The sequence below is a fragment of the Oenanthe melanoleuca genome, chromosome Z, assembly GCF_029582105.1.
Source record: "Oenanthe melanoleuca isolate GR-GAL-2019-014 chromosome Z, OMel1.0, whole genome shotgun sequence".
NCBI classification, from domain to species: domain Eukaryota; kingdom Metazoa; phylum Chordata; class Aves; order Passeriformes; family Muscicapidae; genus Oenanthe; species Oenanthe melanoleuca.
In genome coordinates, this window is record NC_079362.1 from 68,566,923 (window position 1) to 68,581,998 (window position 15,076).

The following is a 15,076-nucleotide window of genomic DNA, read 5'->3' on the forward strand; positions in this document are numbered from 1 at the left end:
ATACAGATAAATTGCTGCCTACTGTAATTCAATCAGAGCCTACCACCAGACCCAAATTTTAAAAAATCAAGATCAATCCCCTAAGAAAAAAAAAAATTATCCCCAAGAACAGCGAAGTCTATTTATTTCCCTTCCTCCACCCCAGTCTCAAATGAAATGTGCAATTAGAGTTATTATTTGTTAGAAAGTCCTAGGTAAGGCATGGTTATTCCAAAGCTGATGAAGAAGCCTGTTAGGAAACCCAGAGGAAATAGGCAACTTCGTCCAAGTCAACGGGATAGTCGGTGAGCAGCACTGGGGTCTTCTCAAACAGCTCCCCCTTGTAGCTGCGCCACTTGCCCGCTGGCAGGTAGACATCCCGCTCCTGCTTGCCCATCTCCAGCACAGGAGCCACCATGAGGGTGTCCCCAATGAGGAACTGGGAGTCGATCCGGTGAGTGGCCTCGTCGCGGGGCGAGATCCACCAGATGGGACGGATGATGGGGTCGCCCGTGTCGGTGACCTCCCCGGCCAGCTCCAGCAGCAGCGGGGCCACCAGCGACTCGTGGAGCTCCATGAACTTCTGCGCAATCTCCACCACCTCCTTGTCGTAGAGCCAGGGCGGGATGGAGAACTGCATGGAGGGCATGAAGGCAGACAGCTCCAGCCAGCGCACGTACAGCTCCCGGTCAGGGATCTCCACCGCTCCATTGGTTTTATTGGGGAAAAAATTGCCCCCTATCATGTCAGCAGATATGAAGGGGTACCCCAGCATGCTGATGGTGAGGACAGTGGGGATGAGGGACTTGAGGCCGAGCTCGTAGCCCCAGACGGAGTCGCGGTCAATGATGCGGAAGAAGCAGGAGATGTTCTGTGACTGGTAGCCCACCCGCACCTCGGCCAGCTCGTAGAAGGGGATGGCCATCTCCGTGTAGCGCCGGGACCAGATGCTGGGGTCCGACAGTGGGCGGAAGGTGCTGAACTGCTTGGGCAGGTAGCTGGTCTCGCCCGCGTCAAACTTGAAGGACGAGATGCCGTACTTGTGCTGGAGCTGGCGCAGGTGGCTCTGGAACCAGTCGCGGGCTGCTGGGTTGGTGAAGTCCAGGATGGCCCCGATGCCATTCCACCACTCCACCATGGCTGGCAGCCGCCCCGATGGCTCCTTGATGAACAGCTGACGCTCAATCCCTACACCAAAATTAGAGGAATTGTAGTTTACGAAAGGGTGAATCCACAGAGTGACCTTAAATCCATCTTCCCTCAGCTTTGCAAACATCTCTGTTACATTGGGGAACTTGACAGGGTCAAAGTCAAAGTCCCCGTAGGCTTGGGTGTACATGTCATCAATCTCAATGTGACTGCAGTTAAAATGGTATTTCTTGATCTTTTCAGCAAACCGCAAGAGTTTATCCTGGTCAATATCATTCTTGTAGAGGGCCCACGTGGACCATATGGGGTACCGGAAGGCGTTCTCAGCAGGGATCTTGGAGGGCTTGTTGAAGTACCTGCGCACCATGTACTTGTGGATGGAGGTGACGTCGGAGCCCACGCAGACGCGGTAGCTGAGCTCAGGGAAGGGCTGCTGGCCCGGGGGGGGCTTGTAGGGCGAGTCCTTGTAGCGCGCCTGGAAGAAGAGGGTGCGCTCGGTGGCGTTGAAGCCCAGGTGGAAGGGCACGGAGTCGTTGATCTTGATGGCCGCCGCCTTGGAGGAGAGCCAGTAGCGCTCGAGGATGCCGCCAAAGCTGTCGCGGAAGGAGTAGACGTCGCTGGTCACGTAGGGCACGGGCTCCTGGTAGCCGGCCAGGCGGATGGGCCAGTGCTGGGTGCTCATCTCCGAGCCCCCGTACCAGTGGGCGTCCTCCCAGAACATGGTGTGCTCCACGGCCGGGCCGGCCGCCAGCTCCTCCCAGCGCACGCGGTAGCACATCACCGTGTCCTTGGGCTTCACCGTCTGGATGAAGAAGTTGAGCGGCCCCCGGCTGGAGCGCGAGCAGCTCAGGATCTCGCCCTCCTTGGAGCACGACTCCAGGTCCGGCTGCCCGAGCGGAAGGCCAGCCGGAACACCACCTCCCCGTGCTGGTTGCGGATGACGAAGCCGTCCGCCCGCAGGTCCATCAGCTCCGTCTTGAGCCGCTCCGCCTTCCTCAGGGACACCGTGTAGTAGCACCAGGCCACCACGGCAGCAATGAACAGGATGAGGCCCAGCAAGATGGCGCCCAGCATGGGCCTCAGCTCCTTGGAGGGCTTCTGCTTCACTGGTGTGAAGCTCTCTGGCAGGAAGGTGTACATGGTGCTGTGCTTTCTCTAGAGCTTTCTGCAGAGGAATGGGAAGGAAGCACGCCTGGGGGTTTCAGGAGAAGACACTGGATTGCTAGGAGAGCTCCCACCTCCACCGTGTCCCAGAACACTCACCTCTGAAAAAGGAGATGATAAAAATAGTCAGAGAGAATCTCTGAATCAAGGGACAGCGTGTCATCCACTTGCTCCCCCCGGCCCCCTCTGCCTGTCTGTGACATGCCAGGTGCTCTGTTCCAAGTACCAGACATCATCTCCAATTATTCCAGGCAAGACAACGCATGCGAGGAACAGCCTGAGCCCTATACAGGGAACACCCCCAGGGCAACAAGGACCAAGTCATTGCCATATTTAATGCTTTTTTTGTTGGGAAGACTTTCAGTGAGGCAGGAATGGAGACTGGGTGGCAATAGAAGGAGGCTGAACAGGAGCCAGATCAGCCCACTGACAGTGTCTTTAAAAGACAGGGATAACTGAGAGCTATAAAAGACACCACATAATGAATTCCATGCAGCCAATTCTAGTTTTGATCACACTGCCTCCCTGGCAGATTTAATTCATCTGCAGCAACACCCCCTTCTTGTCCCAAGCATGTCCCAGATGCTCCACTTGGGTGATGCTTTGCAGTGAACATGGGTAAATCCCTACTTCTCCACAGCTTACAGAGAGCCAAACAGGGCTGGGCTACAGTGGCTCATGTCTGGGGTTTGGGAGGCATGTGGGGGGTGCAGAGAGTCGCACAGAGAGTGGCACAGAATATCTGGCTCCTGCAGTGTGCTCAGAGCTTTACACCAGTTCTGGGTGGAAAAGAACTTCCAGCTTTTCTGGAAGAAAAGCTAACCTTGTAGGAAAGGTTAACCACTAACCACTTGTTTGAGCAGTGGGCCCAAAGGGCCCTTCCTCCATCCAGCAAGGCTCCAGGCTGTGTTTCAGCTCCGTCCACTCTCCCCTGCGTGGCCCCAGGGAAGTGGGCTGTGCCAAGAGCTAATGGCTTTTCCTTGGCCACGGCCTGGCCGGGCTCTGCCAAGCATAACGCCTGGGATCCAGGGGGGGAAAGTAAAGTAAGGACATGGGGGAGCAAGAAACAAACACAGCTGCAGGAGGAGTAGGGGAGTGAGAGGAGCTGCAAAGCCACAGACCAGCTGCCTGGTATCTGCTGGTGCCAGCAAACATAGCCACCTCCTTCCCAAGCTCTGGGGCTGTAAATCTCCTGGCTGTGAGCAAACCAGAGGGGAAAAAAATCTCTTCTTGGGTACAAAGGAAAACAGTGGCACAGACTCCCCATAATCAGGTTGTTTTTTCCTCTTAACAAAAAGGAAGAAAAAGATCAAAATGAATTACAGAACTGTCTCCCTGCCACAGGCATGCCAGTCCAGAATAAGTATTTCTCTGTGCCTTAACAGATCTTTCTCCCCAAAAAAGGAAAAGTAAAAGTAAAGCAGAAAGAAGTCCTGAACGCTACCTAAGCCTTGTTGTTCCACTACAGGGACGCCATGTGTAAACCCACAGCAACATCTGTGCACAGGCTCAACAAAATATTCTGTGTTTATATTCATCTTGAAGCACATATTGAACAAGACCTTGCAGTTGGGGGAACTTTTTGTGTAGCCAGACGGGTCATTCTAACCTTCCCCTGGGAGCCAGTAACTTTCTAGACAGCCAGCTGCTTTAAATGGGATTATAGAGGCATTAGGAAGTGATTAGCCTGAACAGGCGATAGGTTTAGTTAAACGACTTGTCCCACGGCCAACTCCCACAGAGCCCTCACTTGCCAGTGGGGAGCTTGGGCACGGGATGGGGACAGCTCCAACCACTCCTTGTGTCACCCAGCACTGGATGCTGCCCCCCAGCCCTGGGTTCTGCCCCCCAGGAGGGCAATGGGGCTCTCACCACACAGTATTTGTGACACAAGGCCAGCTGAGCCCAGCCAAAATTGGGCATTAAAGACGGAGGAGGTGGTGGTGGGATGGGGCTGTGTTTAGGATAAACCTCCATCCCTGCCTCAACTCTGCCTTGGCTTTAAGGTGAACCAGAAGCAGCACAAGGCTCCCCCAGGATGGCAGGGGAGGAGGGATTGCAGAAGGGCCTTGGCCAACACCAGCACAAAGTGGCAGGGAGCTTCTGGAAATGGAGACAGGTACGCTGAGCCCAAACCAGTCCCCACCCTCTCAACACTGGGTGGTTTTGGGATGGCAGAGAGAGAGGGACATGCAAATACCTGTCACTCCAGAGGCATGCCCATGTCTCAGTCGTGCCTTATCTGGAGACTGCAAAGCTCAAGGAGTAAAAAAGTAAAATGCACCCTCTGCCAGCAGAACTTGCAAATTTTTTGAGAAAATATTTTAAGTTTTCACAATTTCTTTACAAAAAAAGAGGGGGAAACAGTATTTTCTTTGTCAATTCTCATTCAGAGAATTTAAGACCAAGAAATATCTCATACTGCTGCTGTGGCTCCATCTAAAATTGACAGCAGCTCCCAGGGCTTCAGGGAGTTTCTGGATTTTCATATCCCTTTCAGGAAGCTGGTTTATTATTTATGAATTACTTCGAAGCTGCTCTATTTTTAGGCTGTTTCTTTCTTTCCCCCCCATGGACTGGAGCTCCTGGCACACATGAGGGAGCCATCACTGCCACTGTTAGCAGAGAAAAATGTGTTTTTAAGAAATGTTTTGTAGCCTCTTGAGTCCTTTGGACACCAATCTGCCTCAGAGGGATGTGCAAACTGCGTGATTGAGCTGGTGAATTTAATCCCCTAACTGCTGTGGCTGTGCCAGGATCAAACCCTGTGGCTGCTGATGGACATTGCCCACTTGGATGATGCTGAGAATGGCGTTTACAGGCATCACCCAGTACAGTGATGGGCCAAGGAGGTCTCCAAAAACAATCTTGGTCTGTGCCTTCTATTTTTCTGCCTTGTTAACAAGAGTGTACGTTCTCCAGTGGGAGGTTTGGCTCTGTCCCAGGTGAGAGCTAAGGCTCCCAGGCTCCCCAGAGACTTCTTCCACCTCTCACTCACAAGCTGCAGCCTGCAGAGGTGCCTGCTCATGCACTGCCTCTTTCAACTTTTTTTTTTTTTTGTATGTAATGCTAACTTGTTATTTTGCTCCAAGATGACATTGTGGTGACCTTTAACTCCTCAAAAAAACAAACAAAAAAAAAAAAAAAAAAGAAAATGAGAAGGGAGAGTGTCAAAGTCAAACAGCATGTTTGGAGCTTGCTGTGCAGGAGCTTCCCAGCTGACCCAAAACAAAGCTTTTTCTCTGTGTTCTGTGGAAGCAGTGAGTTGCCTTGCCTCAACTCAAGATGAAAGCAAAACATCTGAGCAGGACACACTTTACAGAGTAAAAATAAAAATCCATTTTTTGACCGCTTCTATTTTTACCAACACCACTGCAAACCACGGGCTGCGAGACCCACAGCACCACTAACCCCAGCCACTTTGCAAATTAGGACATTCATTTAAAGAGGGTCAATAACATACAACTGCTCTCTATTGCCCTGGCAGGGTCAGGTCTGAAGTGTGCTGGGGGCCAAGCTCCTGCTGGGGACACACACCCACTTCCCACGCCAGGATGCCAGGAAACCCTCCCTCTTCCACTGCAAGGTGCTGCCGCCTCCTCCCCAAACATCTTGGCAGGAGTCGAGCTCAGGAAATAGTACAGAAACACTGCAGATTTTACCAGGAGGCATCTCCAACCCCACACAAGAGCAGGGAATTAGGACAGCAAGTTAAGGGAGAAATTTCTTCTCTGCAAAAAAGCTGTGGGAGCAAAAAAGCCTCCACGTGCCCTGTCTGGAACTCCCTACAGGGAACCTGCCCTGACAAAGGGACTTTGCACATGGATGGGGGACAAACAAACCATTCCTAGGAGTTTAATTTCCCTTGGAGGGTCTGCAGCAGAGCACTGGAGTTCTCTGGAGGGCTTTTAGGAGTCAAATAGGGTGAAATCACTGCTCCTCCCCCTAGGTGCTGATGGGAGCAGGTGGGACAGGTGGGGCACCTTGGTGACAACACTGGCACAGGGCTCCCCACACACCCTGATTCCACTTGGATCAGAGGCACTGATTCCCCCTTAATCCAGAATCCAGTGGACTCCCCCAAATACTAAGCTAGATCACTCTGGGGCTCTGGGCTTATCCCTGCAACACTCAAACCACCTCGGGGGGCACAGACACCCAGCCCTTGAGCCAGTGAGCAACTCTGCCTTTGCAGGGACAGCGAGGGGAACTCGGTGCCCCAGGGGACCGCCCACCTTCACCGTCCTTGCTGTGGCCAGAGCAGGGATGGACATACCGCCTGGCCTGAGGAGTTTCTGGCCACGCTGCGCTGGGGGGACTCTGCACCTCCTGCAATGTGACAGACCCTTGTCAGGGCTGCTGCAAATTCCCGCACCCCGCTGTTGGACGCAGCCAGGCACCTCATCCCTCCAGGGCTTACCTGGCCATGGCGTCCTGGGGATCCCTGCCTGCCGCCTGGCTCCACCACAGACGCCTTTTTAAGCTCACAGAAAAGGAGCGCTGCTCCACCGCCGCGTCCCCGGCAGCTCCATCCTCTCCATCCCGGGCGCTCCGCGCGCAGCGGGTGTCCGCGGGCAGGAGGAGGGGACCGGCGCGTCACCGCCGTGTTTCCTCAGGCTCCGTGACGGATGTGTGAGCAGCCAACCCTCCGGCCGGGGTGTGCCAAGGCGAGCGGAGCCGGCCAGGAGGGGCGGCGCAGCTTCCACCAGCCCCGGCTCCCGGAGACCCGGGATCAGGGCTGGCATCCCACCTCCCTGCCAGGGGAGCGGGAAGCCAAGGCGCATCCCCTCCCTGCACTCACAGGAGCGCCACAATCAGAAAGCAAACCAAAACAAAACGAAAATCTAATACAGGACTTGGGGTGGTTTTTGTTTTCTTCCCCAAGTCTTGTGATTTTAAGCCGAGTCATGATGCAGAAGAGTAAGGAGGCTGACTTGTGTGAAAAGAAACAAGCTGCCCCACTGCTGCTGGAAGGTTTGTAAAATAGGATTAAACAGCACTGGGCACTAGGAGGATAAAACCCAAAGTCAGTGTGGCCATGTGAATACAGAGCTCATCTGCAAAGCGCAGACAGGCTGCCAGCACCTCGGTCCGTCTGCAAGAGGAGGCAGGAGATTTGAAGCTGTGGCATTAGCTCTGCCCAGCCTTAAATACTTCCACCTTTATTACAGGAATCGTGCCTTTGCAGCCCAGTTTTGTCCTTTAAAGTTTTCAGTGTCAAGTAATGCTCCAAACCCATTTAGACACCTCATTCAGTGTTCGACCATGAATACAGAGCAGCCAGAACCAATTCTGGCAGCAGACAACTTAATATTTAACACCCCCGACAATTCCTCTTTACAATATAATCTTTCTTTGTTCTTCACCGCATGGCAATTACCAAGATGAAGTTTAACAAGCTGGGTTTTCACTTTAACCCTGCACACAGCTCATGGTGCCTTTGTCTCACGACTAAATCATGACCAGAGGCTTTTGCTTTTCCCTGCCTGGAGGCACATCAGGGAGCCTGAATTTATCTGAGCCATAAAGATTTGTGGAGACTTTAAAACAAAATGAGCCCTCCTGGTCCACTTGTATCAAAGTACATTGGACATGAGGGAGAGAAAGCTCCAAGGCTCTCCCTTTAAGGACATGTCTCTGTCCACCTTGGAGAAGTCCTACAGTCTCTGGGGAAGCAGGAAGGAGGGAGCCTGGCTCTAAAACTGTGGTCCATGGCATAACCCTGAGCGCAGCAATCAGCTCCTTGGAACCTGCAGGGCCATCAGATCTTGTGCCCAACAGTGGCAAAAGCAGAACACCAAACACTGGAGCTATTTTTCATTTACCACTTTTGCCATGCAAGATACAGAGCCACAAAGATTTTGGTGTCTTTGCCACTGTCTGCTGGTCCCCCAGCCCAACTCCAGCTGGTACCAGCCATGTGCCATCAACCACCCCATCACTCCAACAGCGTCTCCCCAAAGCGAGTGTCCATCTCACCGCTCATCTCTGTCCTCCAAGACAAATCACCCCACAAGTGGGACCTAGTGCCCTGTTTTGTCACACAGATTCTTTACTCAAAGAGCTGATTCAGCCGTTTGGGAGCAGTCAGCATTTCAGATGCTGATGCAGGCTGAAACCTGAGCCCACCCCAACATCCAAGCACTACAACACGATATGGGGGAGACATGGAAACCTAAGTACATCCCTCTGGCACCGCCCTGACAATTTTCCAGCCATCAAGTCACCATGAAACTCCAGGCACGGCAGCTCCAGAGAGCCGTGGATGGCTCATGATGCTGGGTTGTTGACCCAAGTCCTGGAATTTACATCCATATCCAACAGTCAGTGATGCTGGACAATCCTGGTCCGAACGCAGTCACCAATCCCCTTAAATGCCCCCTTGCAGCTCTTCCATGTGCAGATCCAGCTATGCAGACACAACATCACAAACTCCATTCTCCACTGTGCTGTAGGTGTCTGCTGTAGGTATCCCAAGGTGGTAAAGGGGTAAAAGGGGAAGAAACATTTGTACTTTCTAGCACAGCCTTGGCTGCCCCTTGCCATAGCCAGTGATGGCGGAGCTGTCCCAAAACCCACTCCAAACCCAACCCAGCACAGAGCACAAAGAGCTGCGTACACCCATCTGCAAAGTTTTCACTAACAAGAGGCAAAAATTGAAGCTACACTTTGCAAGCGGTGCCGGGGACGTGTCTCCCGCCTGCGTTCATCTTCTCCGGGCGGCCAGATTCCCACCCATCAAAGAACTCAGGCGGTCCCTGCACGGCGGGGTGCGGAGACCTCGCACCCCAAGGTCCGGACAAAGCTCAGCGCCTTCACCCCGCTCCCCGCGGCCCTCCCGAGCCATCGCCGATGCCGCAGCCCGGGGTCTGCGGGAGCGGGAACCCCTCGCCCGGCTCCGCCCGCAGCCCCCGAGCCGGGTTGAGCCCCCCGAGCCGGGCTGTACCCCCCGAGCCGGGCTGTGCCCCCCGAGCCGGGCTGTGCCCCTAGAGCCGGGTTGTGCCCCTAGAGCCGGGTTGTGCCCCCCGAGCCGGGCTGTGCCCCCCGAGCCGGGCTGAGCCCCCCGAGCCGGGCTGTGCCCCTAGAGCAGGGCTGTGCCCCCCGAGCCGGGCTGTGCCCCCCGAGCCGGGCTGTGCCCCTAGAGCCGGGTTGAGCCCCCGAGCCGGGCTGTACCCCCCGAGCCGGGCTGTGCCCCCCGAGCCGGGTTGAGCCCCCCGAGTCGGGCTGTGCCCCCCGAGCCGGGCTGTGCCCCCCGAGCCGGGCTGAGCCCCCCGAGCCGGGCTGTACCCCCCGAGCCGGGCTGTGCCCCTAGAGCCGGGTTGAGCGCCCCGAGCCGGGCTGAGCCCCCCGAGCCAGGCTGTGCCCCCCGAGCCGGGCTGTGCCCCCCGAGCCGGGCTGTGCCCCCTGAGCCGGGCTGAGCCCCCGAGCTGGGCTGTACCCCCCGAGCCGGGCTGTGCCCCCCGAGCCGGGCTGTGCCCCCTGAGCCGGGCTGAGCCCCCGAGCTGGGCTGTACCCCCCGAGCCGGGCTGTACCCCCCGAGCCGGGCTGTGCCCCTAGAGCCGGGCTGTGCCCCTAGAGCCGGGCTGTGCCCCCCGAGCCAGGCTGTGCCCCCCGAGCCGGGCTGTGCCCCTAGAGCCGGGCTGTGCCCCTAGAGCCGGGCTGTACCCCCCGAGCTGGGCTGTGCCCCCCGAGCCGGGCTGTGCCCCCCGAGCCGGGCTGAGCCCCCGAGCTGGGCTGTGCCCCCCGCCCGAGCGCAGCCCGGCCCCGCTCACTCACCGGCCCCGCCGGGCCATGGCCGGTCCGCCGGCCCGGGGGCTCCGGGCGCGGGGCTGAGCGCGGTTCCGGGGTTGGGCGCTGCCCGCTCCGCCCCGGCTCCCGCCCCGGACCGGCCCCCGAACCGGCGCTCCCCGACGGGAGATGTAGTTCGGCCCGGGAGGGCAGCGGGGCCGGACCTGCTGGGGGTGTCGGGGGTGCGTGGGGATGGGGGTACCCCGGGGCTGGGAGGGATGGGGTTTGGCGCTGGCGGGGCTGTGCCGGGCTGCTTTTGGTTCGGATGGGGTTTTCATGAGGTGCTTTGGGACTGAGACGTGCTTTTCATGGAATGATTGTGGGTAGGGCCAGGTTTTTCAATGGGGTACTTTTACGCCAGGACATGCTTTTCGTGGGATAGGGTTTCATGGGGTTTTCCCTGCCCCCAGGAGGATTGGGATACTGCTTGGTGTGGGCGCAGCATGGCAGGAATGTGGGTCCCCAGGCGGCTCTGTGCTGGAGCATCCCCACACTGCGAGGACCACAGTGCCATGGATTTATGATCAGCAGCACACACGGAGGGGCCCGGGTGGTGCTGCCCCCTGGCACTGTGCTCTCAAATCATACTCAGGCAAGGGCATTTCATGCCTTCATTGATTATGTGCTGCTTTCAAAGTACCCCTCCTTATTTAGCCTGTGTCAGTGCTCAGTATCCCAGATGGATGGCAGCTTTTCCTGGACAACTTGCCAAAAGCAAGCACGTCCTAGCAGTCCAGCATGAAGCCGACAAACACGGGTGTCAACGACTGCTTCTATTTTTGGCTGTGTTACTATGCTCTGAGAGCTTTCCCTTGCATGCTCTCTTGGTCTCCAGCTTACGTGTGGTGGGAGGGCACCAGCCTGCAAGGGCTGTTAAAGTGCCCACCAAATCAGCAGTCAATGAAGTTTCTCCACCCTTCCCCAGAGACTTCTCCAGACTGTGGGGAAGGATCTGAGGGGAGCAATTGCCCAAACCAGTTTTAATGAAAGACCACATTTGCCCTTCAGCAGTGCTGTGGGGCAAAGTGAGCCTCTGAGATAAACTAATGTACCCTGGCATTGCCATCTCAGTGAGCCATTTCCAGTGGGTCTCCCTGCCAGCAAACACCACTCTCTCCTGCATGGTCATTTCCCTAGAATTCTCATTACCAGACCCATGCCAGCCAAGGAAAATATTCCTGTTTCTCAATGGAGAAGACCTTGAGAAGCTTCTCTCTGAGGCTCAGACATAGGGACACATATGGGGAATTCAGTGCTCCCTGTTTATTCTTCTTGTTTCTTGGTTTTAGTTTCTGAGATCAGGAATTTAAAGCCAATCACATGTTTTCTGCTAAGTCTCATACCTAATTCTGGTCCACGGGGATTTGATGCAGTAGTAGAATGATGACTGTGCTGGTTGAACTGCATCTTTTCTGCCCTCTGCCTGGGGCTGAAAAAAGCTGCTTCAGCACCAAGGACATCCTAAAGGTAAACATGTGGGGATTAAAAGGTGCTGCCAGACCTGTGGTGGGTGAAGGACAGGGCTGATTACTGCATAACAAACAGTGTGGCCAGGGAATATGTTCTTGGTAAGCAGAGCATACAATGGCAGCACAAAATACAAGAGCAGCACAAGGAACACTGACGTGGCCCCAAAATCTGGGAGGTGCTCAGCTATATGCAGCTGGGGCTCAGGGATGCCAGCAGGATTTTTGGCGTTGTACAGTCCCAAGCATGGCTGGATGAGACCATGCATACAAACAACTGTCCTGGGTCAATCTAGCTTTCTTAAGGATTTGTATAGTGGTCCCTGGGGACTATGGGGCACCAGTAGAATATTCCCCAGGCAGCACTTACTACCAGGGGATATTTATGGGCCACTGGAAGTCAGAACCCTCAGGATGTGCAGACATCCCTGGGACCTGGACAGTCTGTCCAGGGAAGGAGATGGATTGCCACGGCAAAGCCACAAGCATATATACTGGGAGAGCATCCCTTTGGCACTGGGAGGAGGACACAAGATGCAAAGAGGGGATGAACAGACCCACTGCCAGCACCATCAGATCCTCGACCCCATGGAGATACACCCTCTGTGACACAGAAGGACTGCTGGCACCTTGCAGAACTTTTGGAGCTGGACAACCAGTTCATCTCAGGCTGATAGGCAGTGGGGTTGATGGTTCATGGTGTTCCTGGAATGCTCTTGCACTGCCACCTCAATCAGCTGCTTGGGCTGACCTTGGCTTAATGGATTTTGTAATGGGGGCATTGTTAATTCCTACAGATAGTAGGGAGTGGGAAGAGACACCCATTCCATGTGGCAGCATCTGCCTTCACTGCTGTCGGGACATACAGCGAAACTGATTACTAGGCAGGATCTAATGCTGGAAATGCAGCTGGAGATCTGAGCATCAAGCCTCCCTTGGGGGTCATAGCAGTTCTGTGATCCTCTCCCCAAGCTCCCCACTCACCAAAACCGTGGGACAAAGGATGGCATTACTGGTTCCCCTGCATCCAGGGTGTCCACAGACATTTGAGCACTTTGCCTAGTGGGAGATGGGGTGAGTGCACTGGGACTGCCAGGAATGGGGCAAGCAGAGAGTTGGAAGGGAGTGACAGGACTGCTAGCTGTCCTACAGCTGGCAAGGCCTGAGAGGGCTGAGTTTCATGGAGCAGAGGGGTGCCCTGCTTAGTAGCATGCACAGTTTCTGTCCTGTGGTGAAGTCCCTCTCCACACCTTCCGCTTGCTCCCTTATTACAATGCACATGCTAACGAGGCTGCAGGAGATGAGCAGGTTTGCAGTGAGCTTTGCCTCAGTGCTGGTGACCTTCTTAGCCTGTGAGGGGAAAGCTGTGTTCCACAGACACCCTTTGAGTGGGGCCTCGACTCAGGGATCGCTCCTCCTGCAGGACCATGGCTGGGAGGGATTTTTCAGTGCTCAGAACTCTCCCCAGCCCTTCACAGGGTCTTCTGGCATGGAGGCCCACCAGCTGGAAATCATCTGAGTCTGGGAACTGTGTTACAGCAGCTCTCAGAGCAACCCCATCATCACCATGTCACACAGCAGCCTGGCATAAGCCCTGTTGCTGCCTCAGTTTCCCTTCTTCAGCAGATCCTGTGCCTGGTGCACTCTGAAACCTATCCCTGGGCAGAGCTGACATGTCAGAGCTTCTGCTGGTGACTGCCAGCTCTAAGAGACTAAAGCCACTGCAGGATGCAGCTCCAGGGGACAAGTCAGCAAGCACATGCCATGGGGTGTCAAACACTTTCCTGATCAGGGAGCATGACACCGCCTCACTACAGATACAGCAAGGCATCCTCTGAGTCATTGTGCCACCCTCCTGCCGCTGCAGCTTGGTAGGTGTAGAAAAACCCAAAGTTTCCTCTTCCTGCAGCATTTACCTGTGTTACAAACTTGTTCTATTTCCAGAGCTCCTTGTGGAGCACACTCTTGGATGATCTTTTTGACAGAGCATACAGCAAGCAGTATGAGTTGGTGCAAGTGCTGCTGAGGATCCTGTGTTTTTTAGAGAAGAGGAAAAAGCAGCCTGCTGGGACAGGTGTGGGCCAGCATTTGCAGCCCAGGGTGATGCTTATGTGATCAGTGATGCCACAGAATGGGAGCCATGCTCCTTGACTGCAATTCCTGTCTACACCCCTCTTGGATTGTACCATCCTCATTTTGTCGTGGCTCCCAGCTGCCTCCCCTCCTGCCAGCAACTACCTTAACAATGGTAGGAAATAGTTTCAGCCGGTCCTAGTTAAGATAATTTTATTTTTGGGAGGTGCAGAAGCAGTGATTGTGGCTTTTCAAGCCCCTTTCTCCTGCATTTCCTCAGAAATCCTACAGCAATCCAGCTGCAGGCAGAGATCCCACACCAGTGCAGTCAATGCCTATGACAGAGCCCCAGCACAGCTGCCCTGGCCTGTTGAGGTAGCCAGGGAAATTATTGCCTGCTCTGTCTCCCCTTTCTAATTAAAAGCTGGATTCAGGTGATCCTGTGTGCCTTGTTTGCTGTTCCATCCTGAGTAATGGTCTCTGCAATCAGAGTGAGCAATCCTCATCCATTGTGCAGAGGCAGCTGGGTCATGCCAGAGTAGGAGCAGCATGAACTGGGTTTGTGTTTTCCAGAGCTGGGGAGTTGAGCAGAGATGCCCCTGCAGGATGGGGACAAGTCAAGCCCTGTTCTGGTCTGGGCTGTAACACAGTGACCACTCAGAGCCCTGCTGTGCTCTCTGCTCCAGCCCCTCTGCTGCTTCATTTTGGCAGATGCATGGGTCCAGACCCACACTCATCTTGGCAGGGAGATGCTAGCCTGTGCCCCTCAAGGGCTGCAGAGCCCTGCCTGGTTTGCTGCTGGAGAACCTGGAATACGTGAGTGTCTCAGCAAAAGTGAATTATGTGCCCTAAGAGGAGAAGAAAACAAGGTACCCTTGATTTTCACACCTTACTGGTCTCTGTTGAGCCAGGTTTAGGCTCTCCATCAGCCCCATCCCCTCCAGGATGTCAGTGAGAGGCTAGGAGGGGAAGGTGGACACTGCTCCAGCTCCCTGGCCTTGGAGCAACCCAGGGCACAGGTCTGTGGAGCAACACTGTGCAGAGGTGGAATCCAAGCCTCTCAGTTGTGGGGGTACTAATCCTGTATCAGATTTATTGATCCACTGGCCTTCACGGCTGTCCTCTATACCTGGTGGTCCACAGGTTTTCCAGTTGCTGGTACTGGACTTCAAAATCAGGGCTTGGCTCCTGTGCCAACAGCTTTCAGGGACAGAACAGCTGCAAGGCTGGAAAAAAGGTTATTTCACCCACTGGTGTTGTACAGATGCAGCAGCTCTTTCTGCTTTTTGCAGACCAGATGCAGAGGCTGGATCCAGCCTGATGTGCTTCCTGCTGCCCTGGGGACCCATGTTTCCCAAACATTGGTGGCCAGTCCTGGAATATTTACCTCTGCCATTCACACAGGCCATAGCAGTCACAGTTTCAGGGACCAAGCAGGCCGTGGAGTGAAGCTGCAC

General features: G+C 55.0%; 1 protein-coding gene across 1 annotated transcript; it reads right to left on the reverse strand.

The window, feature by feature from the left end:
* Window positions 1-6: 6 nt before the first annotated feature.
* On the reverse strand, window positions 7-6,938 carry MYORG (myogenesis regulating glycosidase (putative)). The gene is given in 3 exon segments (XM_056514450.1): window positions 7-2,013; window positions 2,016-2,393; window positions 6,713-6,938. Coding segments are annotated over 2 exon segments (2,034 nt in total). The 5' UTR covers window positions 2,269-2,393; window positions 6,713-6,938; the 3' UTR covers window positions 7-232.
* Window positions 6,939-15,076: the final 8,138 nt, after the last annotated feature.